The sequence below is a fragment of the Loxodonta africana genome, chromosome 23, assembly GCF_030014295.1.
Source record: "Loxodonta africana isolate mLoxAfr1 chromosome 23, mLoxAfr1.hap2, whole genome shotgun sequence".
Lineage (NCBI taxonomy): Eukaryota > Metazoa > Chordata > Mammalia > Proboscidea > Elephantidae > Loxodonta > Loxodonta africana.
In genome coordinates this window covers 68,310,935-68,328,181 of record NC_087364.1, presented here as the reverse complement: position 1 = coordinate 68,328,181, position 17,247 = coordinate 68,310,935, and the positions used below count along the sequence as shown (strand labels likewise).

The 17,247-nt window shown below is 42.1% G+C and overlaps 1 protein-coding gene across 1 annotated transcript in view; it reads left to right on the top strand.

Annotated features, from left to right (window-relative positions):
• Nucleotides 1-2,128: 2,128 nt before the first annotated feature.
• Nucleotides 2,129-17,247, top strand: part of ERICH6 (glutamate rich 6) — a 40,734-nt gene continuing 25,615 nt past the window's right edge. The window contains exons 1-7 of the mRNA XM_064275385.1: nucleotides 2,129-2,591; nucleotides 4,511-4,568; nucleotides 10,126-10,220; nucleotides 12,544-12,560; nucleotides 16,447-16,483; nucleotides 16,934-16,989; nucleotides 17,078-17,194. Of these exons, the coding sequence (XP_064131455.1) occupies nucleotides 2,129-2,591; nucleotides 4,511-4,568; nucleotides 10,126-10,220; nucleotides 12,544-12,560; nucleotides 16,447-16,483; nucleotides 16,934-16,989; nucleotides 17,078-17,194 (843 nt within the window). The remainder of the gene's footprint in view (nucleotides 2,592-4,510; nucleotides 4,569-10,125; nucleotides 10,221-12,543; nucleotides 12,561-16,446; nucleotides 16,484-16,933; nucleotides 16,990-17,077; nucleotides 17,195-17,247) is intronic.

Sequence of the window (17,247 nt, the reverse complement as noted above, 5' to 3'; positions counted from 1 at the left end):
TATCATCGCGGGTGGCTGGGTGACCCAAGTGGAGCCACCAGTCCTTAGGTCCCTGTTGTGGGTAGGTGAAGACCTTGTTTAATAGGCAGAGCAATGTCAAACGTCAAACACCCACCTCTCCATCACACCACTGAAATGGTTGGAGTTTGCCAACAAGGGCCTATTCTCCCAAAATAGGCCCACACAGGTCCGTGCAGAAGGGAAAGGTGCTCAAGGTCCACGGACGGTTTATGCCTGGACAGGAGCCACTTCTGTCCTGAGCTCCCCCAGTTAATGGAGCTAGCAAATTATCTTTTCCCCCCAGTTGGAAATCGTTTCCTTCCTGAAGGCCAGGAGGACGGCTCCAAGTGCTCACCAGGGTCTATCTCAGGCCTAGGGATTCAGCCGCTGAAGCTGGGTTGGAGTGGGGGTGGGGGGGGACATGGTAAAATATACGTGAGCACTTAGCTTTTGCCGAGAGGCCCTTCTCCTCAGGTCCCAGAGGTGTGAGTGGGCTGTGTGGCTGGCTGCTTCTCCCTGAGGAAACTGCGTACTCCTCAGGTTCTGGAGGTGTTAGTGGGCTGTGTGGTGGCTGCTTCTCCCTGAGGAAACTGCGTTCTCCTCAGGTCCCAGTGGTGTGAGTGGGCTGTGTGGCTGGCTGCTTCTCCCTGAGGAAACTGCGACCTAACGCTAGGACCAGCCCGCTGCTGCCGCTGCTCCAGGAATGGTCCCTGAGGGCTCCCCGCGATTCAGGTCCGGCAACTCCTCTCCACTTCTGAACGGTCTCTTCCTCCCCCTGCCCCTAAGTTCATTGTCTAAGCTTACCTTTGATGCTCAGGGTTCCCAGCTTGTCACAAATATACTCGTTTCACTTGTTTTTTCTGGTCTTTGTTGTAAAGAGGGCTCCAGCGAAGTGTTTGTCTATTCCGCCATCTTGGCTCCACCTCAACAACAGATTTTTTTACCGTCATTGTGCCACTCACAAAATATCTCCAATCTAGACTGAGCCCCCACTTCCTTATACCCTACCCCAAAACAACCTCTTACTGAAAACCCCACTGCAAGAGGTAATAGGCCCAGTTACTTTAACTACAGATGTGTTGCTGGTGGTCTTCGGCTGAAATTCATTGACATTGTAGGCAGCCATTTCACATTCACTGACATCCACAAACTTCTTAGGGATAAGGATTATTATTCCCAGTTTACAACCAGGGAAACTGAGGCTGAAAAAGTTCAAGTGATTTAGCCAAGATCACACGTCTAGGCCTAACCCAGGAGTCAGCACAACACCCAAATGTCTGGACGGTAGAATCTTGGTTCACTTCCTTTACCTTAGAGGGGAAGGCAAGCAAGCAGGGACGTCATTGCTCCCAGTCCTGAGAGGCTGTGAAAGGGGAGCAGAACTCTACAGGGAAGGTGTACGTTTCAACTTGCCTAGTGGGCAAACGATGTTCATTATATTAATCTGCATAGATTTTTGGGTGTATAAAAATATTTTACAAAAATGTAAGTACAAGGAGCTGGAAACAAAGCCTCCAGAAAGATTCAAAGGGTACCTAGGTGGCCACATGCCTCAGCCCTTTTTCACCTCCAGGATGGATGGATGGAAGAAAGACTGGGACTAGGGTGAGGCAATCCTCTTAGGAGGGAAATTTAAGGAACACCAAAAAAAAAAAAAAGAACTATTTAAAATAAATAACCTTTAATGCAGTATTTTTAAAAAGCCAATCAGCAAGCTATGGCCGGGCCAGCAGCCTGTTTTGGTAAATAAAGTTTTATTGGAAGCTTTATCAAGCAACTATCTACTGAATACAAACCGCACTCCTGCACCCACAATACCAAGAGGCATTATGTAAGGTGTCCACTGCAAGAAGCTAGCGCCCCTCCCTCAAAAAAAAAATTAGACGGGATCCCAATAAGCTGAGAAGCAAGGGAAATAATTCGCCGCTGAGACCCCTAGAGCAGGGACAGAAGGAAGCCTGCAGTGGCCCCACTCCTCTTAGCAGCTCCCTCCACCGCCAGGTTCGAATCCCACGTTTGGCGCCGCCCGCAGGCCGTTGCCCGGGAGACGGACGCACAACAGCCGCGCGAGGCCCCAGGGCGAGACCGACCGCCGCCGCGCTACCTGTGACCCCGCTTCTCCCTCGCCATGGCCAACATGAGCCCGCGTCGCAGCTCCACAGAGCCCGTGGGGAAGGACGAGGACCAGGAGGAGGCGAAGGACGAGGACCAGGAGGAGGCGAAGGAGGAGGAGATGGAGGCCGAGAAGGCCGAGGTGGAGGAGGAGGAAGAGATCGTGGAGGAGGAGGAGGAGCTCGTGGAGGAGGAGGAGGAGATCGTGGAGGAAGAGGAGGGAAAGGAGGAAGCAAAGGAGGAGGCGGGGAAAAAGGAGGAGCCCGACGCGTTCGACTTGGATTACGTCTTGAAGCTCATGGCCTTGGAGGACGACAGTGAAGAAGAGTCCCCTGTCTTCTTGCCCCGCCTGACCAGCGTCGTCAGCCCCAGCCTGAGCCCGACGCCACCTTTCAGCAGGTCGAGCCAGAGCGAGACGTGGGACCCCACGCCAAGCTCGCCAAGCTCCAGGCCGTCCTCCACCGTCTCCTCCCAGAGAAGTACGGGCCGCCCACCGGCCGCCCTGAGATCCCAGAGCCTTCTCTGGTTTCCAAGTATATGTACCACCACACACCACACACACAACCAAACACACACACGGGCCGCTCTCAGACCCCAGCACCTTCTCTGGTTTCCAAATATGTGTACCACCACACAGCACACACTCACACCCACACACACACCCACACACACGGGCTGCTCTCCGACCCCAGAGCCTTCTCTGGCTTTTAAATATATGTACCACCACACACCATACACGCACACACACACACACACACGTGCCACTTTCAGACCCCAGCACCTTCTCTGGTTTCCAAATATGTGTACCACCACACAGCACACAGAGGCCACTTTCAGACCCCAGAGCCTTCTCTGGCTTTTAAATATATGTACCACCACACACCATGAACACACACACACACACACACACGTGCCACTTTCAGACCCCAGCACCTTCTCTGGTTTCCAAATATGTGTACCACCACACAGCACACAGAGGCCACTTTCAGACCCCAGAGCTTTCTCTGGCTTTTAAATATATGTACCACCACACACCATACACACACACACACACACACACACACACACGTGCCACTTTCAGACCCCAGCACCTTCTCTGGTTTCCAAATATGTGTACCACCACACGCACACAGAGGGCACTTTCAGACCCCAGAGCCTTCTCTGGCTTTTAAATATATGTACCACCACACACCATACAAACACACACACACACACACACACACACACCACTTTCAGACCCCAGCACCTTCTCTGGTTTCCAAATATGTGTACCACCACACAGCACACACTCAAACCCACACACACACCCACACACACGGGCTGCTCTCTGACCCCAGAGCCTTCTCTCGTTTCTAAATATGTGTACCACTACACACCACACACTCACTCTCACACACATACACACACAGGCTGCCCACAGATCCCAGAGCCTTCTCTGGTTTCTAAATATGTGTACCATGACACACATACACACAACCAGACACAAACACACATACACACACGTACTGCCCATAGATCCCAGAGCCTTCTCTGGTTTCTAAATATATGTACCAGCATACACACACACCCCTTACGGGAGCTCAGGACTTTCATCACCCTCAGCCTCATATGTCAGAGGCACTGAAATCTTCACGAGCTTGTGATGATTCACAACTCAGGGTACAGGTGAAACGCTCTGTAAAACTGGAAATTTCGTGCTGTACGGCGTGCTCCTTTTTATTATGAGCCTTCTGTGTGTTCACACAGCTAAGTTTCTTTCACATAAACACACACAGTAGCACATGTCACTCCTGAGAAGGTGCTGTGCTGCTAAAAACATTGTCCTGCAAAAAACGCAACTCACTTTTGTATTTAACTTCCTGTACTGAAACTAAGGAGCCCTGGTGGCACAATGCTTAAGTGGGCTGTTAACCAAAAGGTCAGCAGTTGGAATCCACCAGCCCCCCTCCACGGGAGAAAGATATGGCACTCCACTTCCTAAAGATTTAGTCTTGTAAATCCTGTGGGGCAGTTCTTCTCTGTCTTGTAGGGTCGCTATGAGTCAGAATGGACAGGACAGCTGTGGGTATTGAAATCACTCCCCCCACTTCCTTAGAAAGAGAGGCAGAGCCAATATTTAGAGTAGGTTTCCCACCCTCACACTACTGACATTTTGGGTTGGATAATTCTTTGTTGTGGGAGGCTGTCCTGTGTATTATAAAATTTTAGGAACGTCTGTGGTCTCTATCCCTAGCTACACCAGTAGCAACACCATCACCTAGTACGCACATACTTTGTGGTAATCAAAAAATATGTCTGTCTAGACATTGACAAATGTCCCCTGGAGAAAAAAAATTCACCGTTTGAGGACCAGTGATTTAAAGGGAGTGACTATATTTTTTAATATTTCATTCAACAGGTTTTCCTAAAATATTTCAGTCATTTAAGAAAGACATGCCCGAGATGAATTTTGAAAGGTAAGAAAATGCATTTTTAGTTTTCATATTAATTTTGGAGGTTGGTAATGTTTACCTTTTGAATAAACATGTCAGGGAGTAGAGTGAAATAGCCAGGCCATTTACAACTGATTTGTTCAAAAAGATTTTTTTAAACCCACACTGTGTGTTAGACAGAAACCCTTGTGGTGAGGTGGTTAAGTGCTACGGCTGCTAACCAAAAGGTCGGCAGTTCAAATCTACCAGGTGCACTTGAAAACCCTATGGGGCAGTTCTGCTGTGTCCTACAGGGTCTCTGTGAGTTGGAATCGATAAAGACAAGGCCCTTGCCTACCTCCAGCTTATTACCTAGCTGTAGAGATGACAAGAAAGGAGTACCTGGATGGTACAAACGGTTAATGTGCATGGCTGCTAACCGAAAGGAACGATGATGAGTCAAGTCCACCTGGAGGTGCCTTGGAAGAAAGGCCTGGCTATCTACTTTGGAAAAATCAGCCAGTGGAAACCCTGTGGAACACAATACTACTCTGATATACATGGGGTCACCAGCAAATGGTTTGTTTTGAGAGATGATATGTCCATGTGTCAATATAATATGAAATAATACATATATGTTCACAACAGTAAATGCTACGAAAGTTTAGGACATAGGTCTCTGTTGGCTAAATTTGAGAGTAATCACGGACACCTTTTGTGACAGATACTGGAAATCGTGGTCTTTTTTTTTTTTTTTTCTTGTTATTGCACAGTTATTAGTCTTCAGGTCCTTTATAATAGGAAGATACCAGAGAAATAGCTTTTGGAACTTCTTTACGAATCTTTGAAATTTCACACCAAACCTGAGTCCACAGTCTTGAATTACTGTTCACATCAGCTTTGCCTTTATGAGCAACTTTTAAGTTCTTAAACATAAGGAGAATTGTTCTATCCCACTTAGGTGTTATTTATCCTTTCAATTCAACTTTTTGATGAAAAATAATACATGCACATGATTAAAAAATTAAAGTGTACAAAGATATAGCATTGAAAATCTCTAACCTCCTTCCGCATCTCCACCCCCACTTGCCAGAGTTAACATATTATTAACACTTCCAGTTTTGTTTGGTTATCATTTTAAAGGAACTTATTTTCATTTCTTGATTTATCAGTTTTTGATTTAACTATTTACTCCCACCATCAAAAATGAGGAATATTACTCATATTGCCTCCCTCCTCCCCATTTTTAGTAGTTATGTTATTTTCCGTTTTTCTAACCTTTAGGGCTTTGCAATATTTAAATCTCTACTTCTCGACTTACCAGTTTTAGTGAGTGCCAACTATTGCGCAAAGTTAACACATTAACGCACTTCTGCTTCCATCTCTCCTCTCACCCTCTGCTCTCCCAGTTAACAACAAATTCTATAAATGATATAATCATGAATTATATTAAAATAGGCATACATTCAGAGCCCTGGTGCACAGTGGTTAAGAACTTGGCTGCTAAACAAAAGGTCAGCAGTTCGAATCCACTAGCGGCTCCTTGAAAACCCTATGGGACAGTTCTACTTTGACCTATAGGGTCACTATGAATTGGAATCAACTCGACAACAACAGGTTTGGTTTTTTATCTTTTAAGACATACATACATAGCTAAAGTTAAATTCCTTTGCCAAGTTTTATTATATTTTATTATGTTTTGTAACTATAAATAAGTCTTGGTACTTTGGGTACTGGTTCATGCTAAAACTGGAAAACCAATAAACAGTACATAAATCATGCTAATTACTATTTACCAGAAAACCCAACAATGTGATTGTACCCATGGACAGGAAAATATAATCCTCTGTCTGTAAAACTTGGCTCCTGGAAGGTGAACTTTTCAACTCTCAGTTGTTTTTAGTTATCTTCAGTTTTTCTGGGTTGGGCTCAACAACTATACTTTCTTGATTCCCGTATCTTTTATTCCTTTTCCTTTTTCATATAGGGCTTACGGGTAGTCAAATTTCTGAGTTCTTGTAGGTCTGAAAATTTCTTCCTCTTGCCCTTATACTTGATGAATAACAGAACTCGGTATAAAAGAATAGGTTGAAAATTATTGTCCCTCACAGCTCGGAAGACATTGCTTCATTACCTCCTCATACCCAGTATGGCTGTTCGGGTTCATTTTCAAACTATTTCTGATGTTTGATTATTTCCTATCCCTTCATTCTCTGTTCTCTCCTGCTGAAGCTCCTGCTGGATGGATGTTGGATCTCTTGAGTACATTCTCCAACTTTCATAACTTTTCAATACCTTCCACATCTTTGGTGTTTGTATGCTACCATACAGCCTTTGTACAGAATTTTTTATTTTGTGGTTCATATTTGTAATTTCCAAGAACCCAGTTCTTGTTCTGTGATTGTTGTTATACAAAATAGTTTTTAAAATTATTTTTTAAATATATATATAACACACATTTACTAGTTCAGCACAATTCAGTGCTATCAGTTGTATTAGTCATGTTGTACAACAGCCACCCATAATGGTTGCCAAACTTCCCATGGCCATAAACAGTCACTAAAAATTGTTTTTAAGCCTCTGAGGACACTAGTTATAATATGTTTAAGTTCTCCATTAAGTTCTCTGTGTTTTTTTTTCTTTCATGTCAGCTGTTCTTTCTGTTCATCTTGGTCCTTCTCCTTCATGCAGTTGATTGGCCTCAAGTGACTGGTAATCTTTGGTTATCCATTTGTATTTGTAAATAAATGACTGGTAGGTTGCTAGAATGAAATCTTTCTGCAGCTGATAGTTCTATTTCGTAACAGAGCTTACATGGGAGGGCTGACTCTGAGCCCCATGTAGGTCGGTGGCCTCCCTATGGAGTGTCCGGGCAGGGAGCAAACAAGGGAGCCCACTGTTACTAGAGTTAGGATAAGGACGTTTACTGTGTGGATGGAGTTCTTTATACATTTCATTCCTGGTCACAGTGCTCCTTCCTCTTTTCTCACCCAAGCCTGTTGGGCATGTCCTGAGTAAACCTCAGACTCTGCTGTCTTCTGCATCAGGCCTCAATAGTGCAGGTTACGCTCTGTTTCCACAAGAGAATTCTTTGGGCTTCATCCAGAAACAGGAACAACTGCTGCCAACTGCCCTGTATAAGGGGAAGGGGAAGGGGAGGGGAAAGGGTCGGACTGGGCAGCTGTTCCAAGTTCAGTCCTTGAACTCCACCGATGATTGCCCCAGCTCCTCCTTCTCTGTGTTTGGTTGAGTCTGACCTAAGTTCTCAGAAGTTGCCTTTGGAAGAGCCTTACTCACATCTCTTGTCTTGAGCTGTGGTGTTCTCGGCTCTAGTTTTCCTGAAACCTAAAACCATCACCTATTTTCTTTCTTTTAAGGATGTCTCCGGAAACCCTGGTGGCATAGTGGTTATCAATTTTGCTTGTCTACTGATGGCACTCTACTTATTTTCCAGGGCTTTTTTTTTAAGTGTCTGTTATTTCAGTAAGATCTTGGAAAGGCAGGGAAGGAGAAGTGTGTGCTCAGCCACCATCTTGATCTAGAATTCTAGTTATATGTCTCAAATGCGTGGGAACGTCACTTTCCTAGCTCAAGTTCTTAATTTTCCTCATAAATCTTCCTAAGAAGGTGCTTCTTTTATATCTTAAAACATTCTCTCGTGAATTTCATGAGCTCGTGTTTTTAAAGAAATCTGTCCTAAAATTCACAAAAATGCAACCAATATTGGCTCAACTTCTACTTTTAATTGCCTTATTCGTATTTTGATTAAAAATGGGGCAAACTTTAGGACCCAAAAGAATGTGAAAAAACAAAGGTTTTGAAGCCAGACACGTCTGGGCTCAAGTCTGCCTTTGCGGCATTTGATTCTTGAGAGATCCCCTAAACCCCATGAACCTCAGTTTCCTCATCTGTAAAAGGGCAATACTGGTACCTACCGTGAATGATTTTTGTAAAGATAAAATGAAATAAAGCGAATAAAGCAGCTATTACGTATATACTACCAGGTAGAAAGTTCTTCGTAAATGTTAATGTTGTTACCCTCTGATGTCTGCCACCTTTACACAGAATTTCTGAAGCAATCTTTGGTGTTGGCTTAAGAAAGGCAAAGAGACATTGGGCGAATAATGTATTGATTTTTGTTAACCATTGAATTCGACAAAACACTCAATGTGATCTAAAGATTTGTCCTTAATGTTCCTTTATTCTTGGTCCTTACAACTTGTTCCTCCGGCAGGTTAGAGAAACAGACTTGCTCAGAGACTAGCACAGGTGGCCTCAGCAGAGTTCTTTGCCTATTAGGGCACACAGTAATTTCAGAATTAAAAAAAAAATTCCACTGAAGCCATGTGCCGAGGAGCCAAGCATCAAAAAGGAAGGCAGAGGCATAAGAGAATTGAGAAGGGTGAAAAAGTGACAATTTGAAAACTGACTAAATTGTTTAGAAAAATATTGCTTGATAATTTTGGAAGATCCAGCAAATTATTACAAAAAAAAAAAAAAGAAATTGAAAGAAGCAAAGAAATTTGAGAAGCAAGAGCTATTGTTTACTTGTTACCAGTAACAGTTATTTTAACTAGCAAAATCAATAAATTCCTGCCTTCCTACCTTGTCAATAATAAATAACTGATTAAACTACTTGTAGAAAGAATATAGATGATTTGATTACAATATACTTAATGAACTTGGGAGCCCTGGTGGCACAGTGGATAAGAGCTCAGCTGCGAACCAAAAGGTCAGCAGTTTGAATCCATCAGCGGTTCCCTGGAAACGCTCTGGGACAGCTCTACTCTGTCCTGTAGGGTCGCCATGAGTAGGAATCAACTGTATGGCAACGTGTTTTGTTTTTAATTAACTTCAGCCTTTTAAAAAGAGTTTGATTTCTTTAAGCTATTGAAAATGAATAATATGACCTAATTTAAATTTAAGTCAATGTTTAAACACATACACCTACTACTACCAGCCCCACCACCAACACACATGCACAGATAACCAAAACCAAACCAAACCCAGTGCCGTCGAGTTGATTCCGACTCATAGCGACCCTACAGGACAGAGTAGAACTGCCCCATAGAGTTTCCAAGGAGCGCCTGGCAGATTCAAACTGCTGACCCTTTGATTAGCAGCCATAGCATTTAACCACTGCACCACCAGGGTTTCCATTTATGCACAGATAGAGGGGTAGTAATTTACTCCCTGAGGAAAATAACCTGGTATTGGGAGCCTCAGAGATATAGGAAAGAATACCTTCCAAAGAGCAGATTTGATACAAAGGCATTGTGCCTGACCTAACTCTACTGAAGAGATAAGAATGGGAGAAAGATTTCAAAGAAAATAGAGTCAAGATCTTCTATGCACAAATGCTATTTGTTAAATGTACTATATTTAGAAAATCTACTAACAGCTGTATAAAAACCATAAAACTAAACCTGTTGCCATCGAGTCAATTTCAACTGGTAGTGACCCTATAGGACAGAGTAGAACTGCCCCATAGGGTTTCCAAGGAGCAGCTGCTGGATTCAAACTGCTGACCTTTTGGTTTGTAGCTGAGCTCTTAACCACTAAGCCACCAGAGCTCAAAACCAACGTCTTTTCTAAATTTCAGGATGCTCTATCAAAGCTTGTTTCCAGGAATTCCAACATCAGTACAAACAGAAGAAAGTTGGCTTCAAGATTTGTCTGATCAAAAGTATCACCCAAGTGAGTCCTTTGAGTTCTTAGCTTTTGCTGGGAGGTGGGATTGCATATTGAAAAGAAGGCCAGTGGAGCTGGGTTTGAACACTGTAAGGAAGGATGAGTTACTTAACCTTATCAAGTCATAGCTCCTTCATCTGTTGGTAATAATACTTCCATCCCAAGACTGATACGAGAATCAAAATGAGATGAAATATTTAAACTCCCCTGGCACTTAGTGTTCAATAAATGGTAGCACTTTGTTCACATCAAGAAATAATCTAAAAAAAAAATAAATTTTAGCAAATAAAAAAAGCAATCTGCCATTTTATTTTTGACACGTATCTTTGTCTTTTTTAGTATAGAATTAACATATGGGCAGTGTTTTTTAAAAAGTCAAGCCATTAAGGAATATATAATGTAAAAATAGAAATTTAAGCATCCCAGTGTAATTCTCAGAGGTGATCATTATGCATAGCTTTTCCTTTCAGATGTTTGTATTTAAATTTTATGTTATGTCACTTATTCATGAAATACTTATTGAGCCCTACCATATGCCAAGCACCTGTCATAGGCCAAGCCCTGTTCTAGGGAAATAGCAGTGAACAAAACAGACAAAATCTCTGTCTTAATGATCTTACGTTAACGTATCAGGAGGAGGGAGAGAAATAATATACAAAATAAATTCATGAATACATAATATGTTAGATGGCATAAGTGCTAAGGAAAAAATAAAGCAGGGAGGGTGTATTAGTTTCCTAGGTTTGCTATGACAAAATACCACAAACTGAGTGGCCTACAAGAACAGAAATTTATTGTCTTACAGTTTTGGAGGCTGGTAGTCCAAATTCAGGATGTCCACGGGGCCTTCTTCTCTCCAGAGACTCTAGGGGAAGACCCTTTCTTGCCTCCCTAAGCCTCTGATAGCCCAGGCATTCCCCAGCATGCAGGTGCAGCCTCCTGCAGCTGTCTTTCCTCTGTCTCTGTCTCGTCTCTTTTATAAAGAGTCATTCGTATTGGGCTAGAACCCACCATACTCCAGCGTGACCTCATGTTAACTTCACTGATATCTTCAAAGACCCTTGTTATGGATTGAATTGTGTCCCCCAAAAACGTATGTCAACTTGACTAGGCCATGACTCCCAGTATTTTGTGGCTATCCATTATTTTGTCATCCGATGTGATTTTCCTGTGTGTTGTAAATGTCATCCGAAGTGATTTTCCTGTGTGTTGTAAATCGTAACCTCTGTGATATTAATTGGAAACCCTGCTGGCATAGTGGTTAAGTGCTGTGCTGCCAACCAAGAGGTGGGCAGTGTGAATCTACCAGGCACTCCTATGAAACTCTTTGGGGCAGTTCTGCTCTGTTCTGTAGGGCCGCTTTGAGTTGGAATCGACTGCATGGCAATGGGTTTGGTTTGGTTTATAATGTTAATGAGGCAGGATTCAATCCACAAGATTAGGTTGTATCTTGAGTCAGCCTCTTCCGAGATATAAGAGAGAGACTTGAGCAGAGAGACCAGGGGCACCTCCTACCACCAAAGCAGAGCTGGGAGCAGAGCGTGTCCTCTGGACCTGGGGTCCCTGCACTGAGAAGCTCCTCGACCACGGAAGATTGATGACAAGGACCTTCCCCCAGAGCCAACAGAGACAGAAAGCCTTCCCCTGGAGCCGCCGCCCTGAATTCGGACTTCTAGCCTCCTAGACTATGAGAGAATAAATTTCTGTTTGTTAAAGCCATCCACTTGTGGTATTTCTGTTACAGCAGCAGATAACTAGACAACCTTATTTCCAAACAAAGTTAAATTCACTGGTACAGAGGTTGGGATTTCAACATATCTTTTTAGAGGACACAATTCAATTCATGACAGAAGAGGGTGGGGAGTGTCAGGGTGGGTGGGCTGCCAGTTTACATAAGGTGCTCAGGGAAATCTTCATTGAGAAGCTGAGATATTTGATCAAAGAGCTGAAGGAGGTGAGAGAGTGAGCCATGAGACTCTCTGTGGGTGGGAACAGTGTTGCAGTTGGAGGAAACAGCAATGCCTCCTTCCAGAACTTGAAGGAGACCCGTGTGGCACTAGTGTAAGCTGGGAGGAGAATCCTAGGGGGTGAGGTTGGAGACATAATGAGGACTAGATTTTTTTCACTGTGAGTAGCAAGTCACTGGAAGCTGTCCAGCAGAGCAATGACACAATCTAATTCATGTTTTAATGGCTGCTGGTCTGCTAAGATTGTAAGTGGGCATGGCCACCGGGGGGCGGCGGGGGGGGGGGGGCGGCAAGTATTGAGCCCTGGGGCACTCATTGTTAAGAAGTTGGGGAGATGAAGAGGTGAAACAACGGAGACTAAGAAAAAGTGGCCAATGAGGTGGAAGAAAAACAAGTGTCCTAGATGCCAAGGAAAAAATGTCTTAAGGAAGAAGGAACAATCGACGAGATCAAATGCTACTTAGAGGTCAAGGAAGATGAGGACGGAAAATCAACTACTAGACCTGGCGTGGTGACAATGGTAGGACCGGTTTCAGTGTAATTGTGAAGATGAAAACCTGATTGGAGTGGATTCGAGGGAGTGTGGGAGAAGGGAAATTGAAGTTAACTAAGTGTGGAATAAAAATGGGCCCAAACCTCACACTCCCATTTTATTGCTAAGTTTTTAACAGTATAACTACTACATGAAGAGTCATATTCTTAAAAAAATCAAACAATACAAATGAAATATCAGTTTCTTTTGGCCATTACCCCCAATTTCAGAGAACGCCACTATTGTCACATTGGTTGGTATCTTCCCAGACCTTTTTCTAAGATTTACATCCATATAAGTGGAAATATAGACAGTATTGTTGTTGCTAGGTGCCGTTAAGGCATGACCCCATGTACAACAGAACAAAACACTGTGTGGTCCTGCGCCATCCTCACAATTGTTGTTAAGCTTGAGCCCATTGTTGCAGCCACTGTGTCAATCCACCTCATTGAGGGTCTTCCTCTTTTTCATTGACCCTCTATTTACCAAGTGTGATGTCCTTCTTCAGGGACTGCTCTTTTCTGACTATGTGTCCAAAGTATGTAAGATGAAGTCTGGCCATCCTTGCTTCGAAGGAGCATTCTGGTTGTACTTCTTCCAAGATGGATTTGTTTGTTCTTTCGGCTGTCCATGGTATATTCAGTATTTTTCAATAACACCACAATTTTTTGTTTGTTGTCATTTTCTAATGGTTGTCACACTAAAATGTTGTCATACCTGCTTTTTCACTTAATATGCCTTGGAAGTGTTTGCAGGTCAGGAAATACAGATCTTCCTCATTCTTTTTAATCATTTTCAGAAATAGTATGGATGTGCAATTGTTTAAGACTCCCCAATTGATGTGTGATAAAGTTGTTCCCAGATTTTCACTTCCACGGTGATACGGGGAACATCCTTCTCTTCACGTACACATCCATGTATTTCCCTAAATTAGATGCCAGGAAGTGGTATTGTCGGGTGGAAGGGCAGACATATTAATCATGGCCTTCCTAAAGAGCTGACCCAGTGTATGCTTCCATCAGAAGAATTGTGAGACCACTTGTTTTCCTACCCTTCCAAGTGTTTGATATTGCCCCTTTTTAAAATTTTTGACAGTGTAGTATGTGGAAATTGTACTGTATCTTATTATTATTTTATTTTGTACTCTTTACTAGTGAGGTTAAGTCTCTTATTACCAGGATATGGTATTTTTTTTAGCCACTCGAATATTCTCTTCTTTGAAATAAGCAAAGAAACAAGTGTTCATATCTTTTGCTCATTTTTCAATTGGTCGTCTTTTTTTTTTTTTCCTTAGCACTTTACGCATATAGTAATACTTTGAGTGTTATATGTTTTGCAATTTTTTTCCTCCCAGTTTGTCTTTTGTCTTTGTTTGTGGTACTTTTTTGTCATATGTAATTTAAAATTTTTATGTAAATAAATCATCTTTGTGATTTTTTTTTAATTTTGTGATTTATATAACTCAAGTTGCAAGAGCAAAGTATGGAAATCAACAGCCAACTCAAGCTTCATAAACATATTTTCCTTTATTTTCTTCTAATACTTCTATGGTTTTTTTTTTTTTTACATTTACCTCCCTAATTAATATGGAATTCATCTTTGTGAATGACTTGAAAACATATTTAATTTTTTTCTAAATTTTGTCCCAATACTACTTATTAAATAGTCTAATCCTTCCCCTCTGCTTTGAAATGATATCTTTATTCTGTACTAAATTCTAATATATATATTTGTATATTTATGAATATTCTTTTCCCATGAACTATATTTTCTTACATCGATACCACATTGTTTTATTTTCTATAGCTTTGTCATATATTTACTATCTGATAAAGCAAGTACTGCCCTCCTTATTCTCTTTCCATGGGTGGTGCAAACAGTTAATGTGCTTGGCTACTAACTGAAGGGTTAGAGGTTTGAATCCACCCCGGGGCGCCTTAGAAGAACGAACTGATAATCTACTTCCAAAAAATCAGCCATTGAAAACCCTGTGATGCACAGTTCTACTCTGACACATATGGAGTCGCCATCAGTTAGAACTGACTCAATGACCACTGGCTCTTTTGGTTCTCTTTCAAAATATTCCTTGTTATTCTCGGGCATTTGCTCTTCCAGGAGCATTTTAGCATCAACTTGCTAAAACCCATTGAAAAATCCCACTGGAATTATATTGGGTATGTAAATTAATTTAGGAATAATTGACGTATTTTTAATATTTAGTCTTATTATGCAGTAATGTAGAGTACCTCTCCATTTTTTCCCAGATTCTCTTTCGTAGTTGTTTTTTCCCCCCAGGTAGGACTTATGTAGCTCTTATTAAATTCTTTGTAGGTAGTTTATAGTCTCTTGGTTTGGCAATTGAAATCATTTTTTCCTAGTATGTTTTCTAACCGGTTATTGTTGGTGTACAGGAAAACTGTTGATTTCTATACTCACTCTTGCGTCTGATCCCCTTGCAGAACTTTCTTATTAGTCTTAACAGCTTGTCACTTGAGAGTTTACTAGACAATTACATTTCCTGCAAATAATGGCAGCTTTCTCTCTCCCTTAATTTTTCACTTAACAGTGTCTATCATGGACATCTTTCCATCTCAGGGAAGACTGATCTAATTCTTTTAAATGGCTGTGTAGTAAAGGAAACCCTGGTGATGTAGTGGTTAAGTGCAACAGCTGCTAACCAAAAGGTCAGCAGTTCAAATCCGCCAGGTGCTCCTTAGAAACTCAATGGGGCAGTTCTACTCTGCCCTATAGGGTCACTATGAGTTGGAATCGACTCGATGGCAGAGGGTTTGGTTTTTTTGGTATTCCCTCATGTTATGGTGACTTATGTAATAAATCAGATCGCTAGACATTGCAGGGTGGTTTTTGCCTTTGTTTTCTTTTTGAGCTTTTCCCTATAACAAATGACGCTTTAATGAAAGTCCTTGTGCGTTCTTGTTTTTATGCCTGTTCTGGAATTTCCATTGAACAAAACACCTAGAAATATATTTAAAAGTTTTGCAGCTACTACGCATTGCCACCCTCCACCCCAAAGATCTGCTTCTGAAGCTCATTTCTTTCCTGACAGCGGCCTTTGCCATCTCCGAATCTACTAAGGAAATGGAGCACTTCCACCTCAGCAGCCCCCTTCTTTTGCCTCTGTCTCGCTGTAGATTGCTCTGACTAGCTTTTCATCATATCAATCCTCTGTTCTTTTTACCTTCTAGACATTTATTCAAAGTTGCCGGGCTGTTGATGGCCTTCTTCCCCATCTCCAGTACTGTTGTGGAATCTGTGGAGGGTGGAGCAGTAATCCTGTGGTTTAATTTACTCCTTGTGCTGGAACCCTCCTCTGCCCAATATCCTCCTCCCTGAGAAACCCCATACAGAGTAACAGACATGACATAGACATAAGGATACTTGAAAGAAGCAGAAAACTCGTAAGGGTATGCACGCCATGATTATAATCAAGTAATACATGTGTCCGCGTACTATTCTATGGCTACACAGGAACAGGGTAACATTTATACATGTGCTACTTTAGAGTGGTGAGTTTCCTCTGTTTGTTCGTTATTGTTGATAAAATGTCATTTGGAAAGACAAAAAGTTGAAAGATAAAACAAACACGCCTAAAAGTGGTATTATTTTTCCAAGAGACGTACTTTTACACTAAACATCTTTTCTGTTTTGTCCCAATTGGCGACAAATGTGCACTCTTTTTACAGAGGAGAAAAAACAACCCCCATCGACGAAGAAAGCTGAACCTAAAAATCTGGCTTCTGAGTTAAGAGGTAAATAGATGTTTGGAGTCATCCCCTTTTGCTGGCAGAGGCAAACTGCCATTAGGGAACCATCCTTATCTTTGACGATGCCCACACCCTTTAGAAAAGCACTCCCCTAAGCATATATGGGAGCCCTGGTGGCGCAGGAGTTAAGAGCTATGGCTGCTAACCAAAAGGTTGGTAGTTCGAATCCACCAGCTGTTCCATGGAAGCTCTATGGGGCAGTTCTTCTACTATGTCCTATAGGGCCGCTATGAGTTGGAATTGACTCAGTGGCAGTGGGTTTGTTTATTTTTAAGCATGTACGCAAGAAGGTGGTAAAAACGAAGGGTTTCAGGGCATCTCAACTGCGTGTGTGTAAGCGGGGAAGAGGGGAGATGAGAACCTCCAAGCTAGAGGAAATGGAACGTACTACAGAAAAGTTTTAAACTTTCCTTTTAAACCTATCTCTTTCTTCAGAAAAATGGGTAATTAACCCAGAAGATCCAAAATTAAAGATTTTATATGAGCTGGAGGTAAGAAATATTTCTCATATCAATTAGTGCACTATTTTCGTGTTAAAAATGCTTATTTGATCTTCAATTTTTCTTTTTTCTTTTTTAGTTTAAGGACGACTTCATCAAACTGTTTGCGCCTTCTCTGAGAACATTACCCAGCATTGGGCCACCATCCATTCTGACATACAAACCAGAGATTTCCAATATAAACATTAAATTCAAGGTGATTTTAATTCATATTCTTTTTTTTATTAGTAGTATAATAAAGGACAAAAA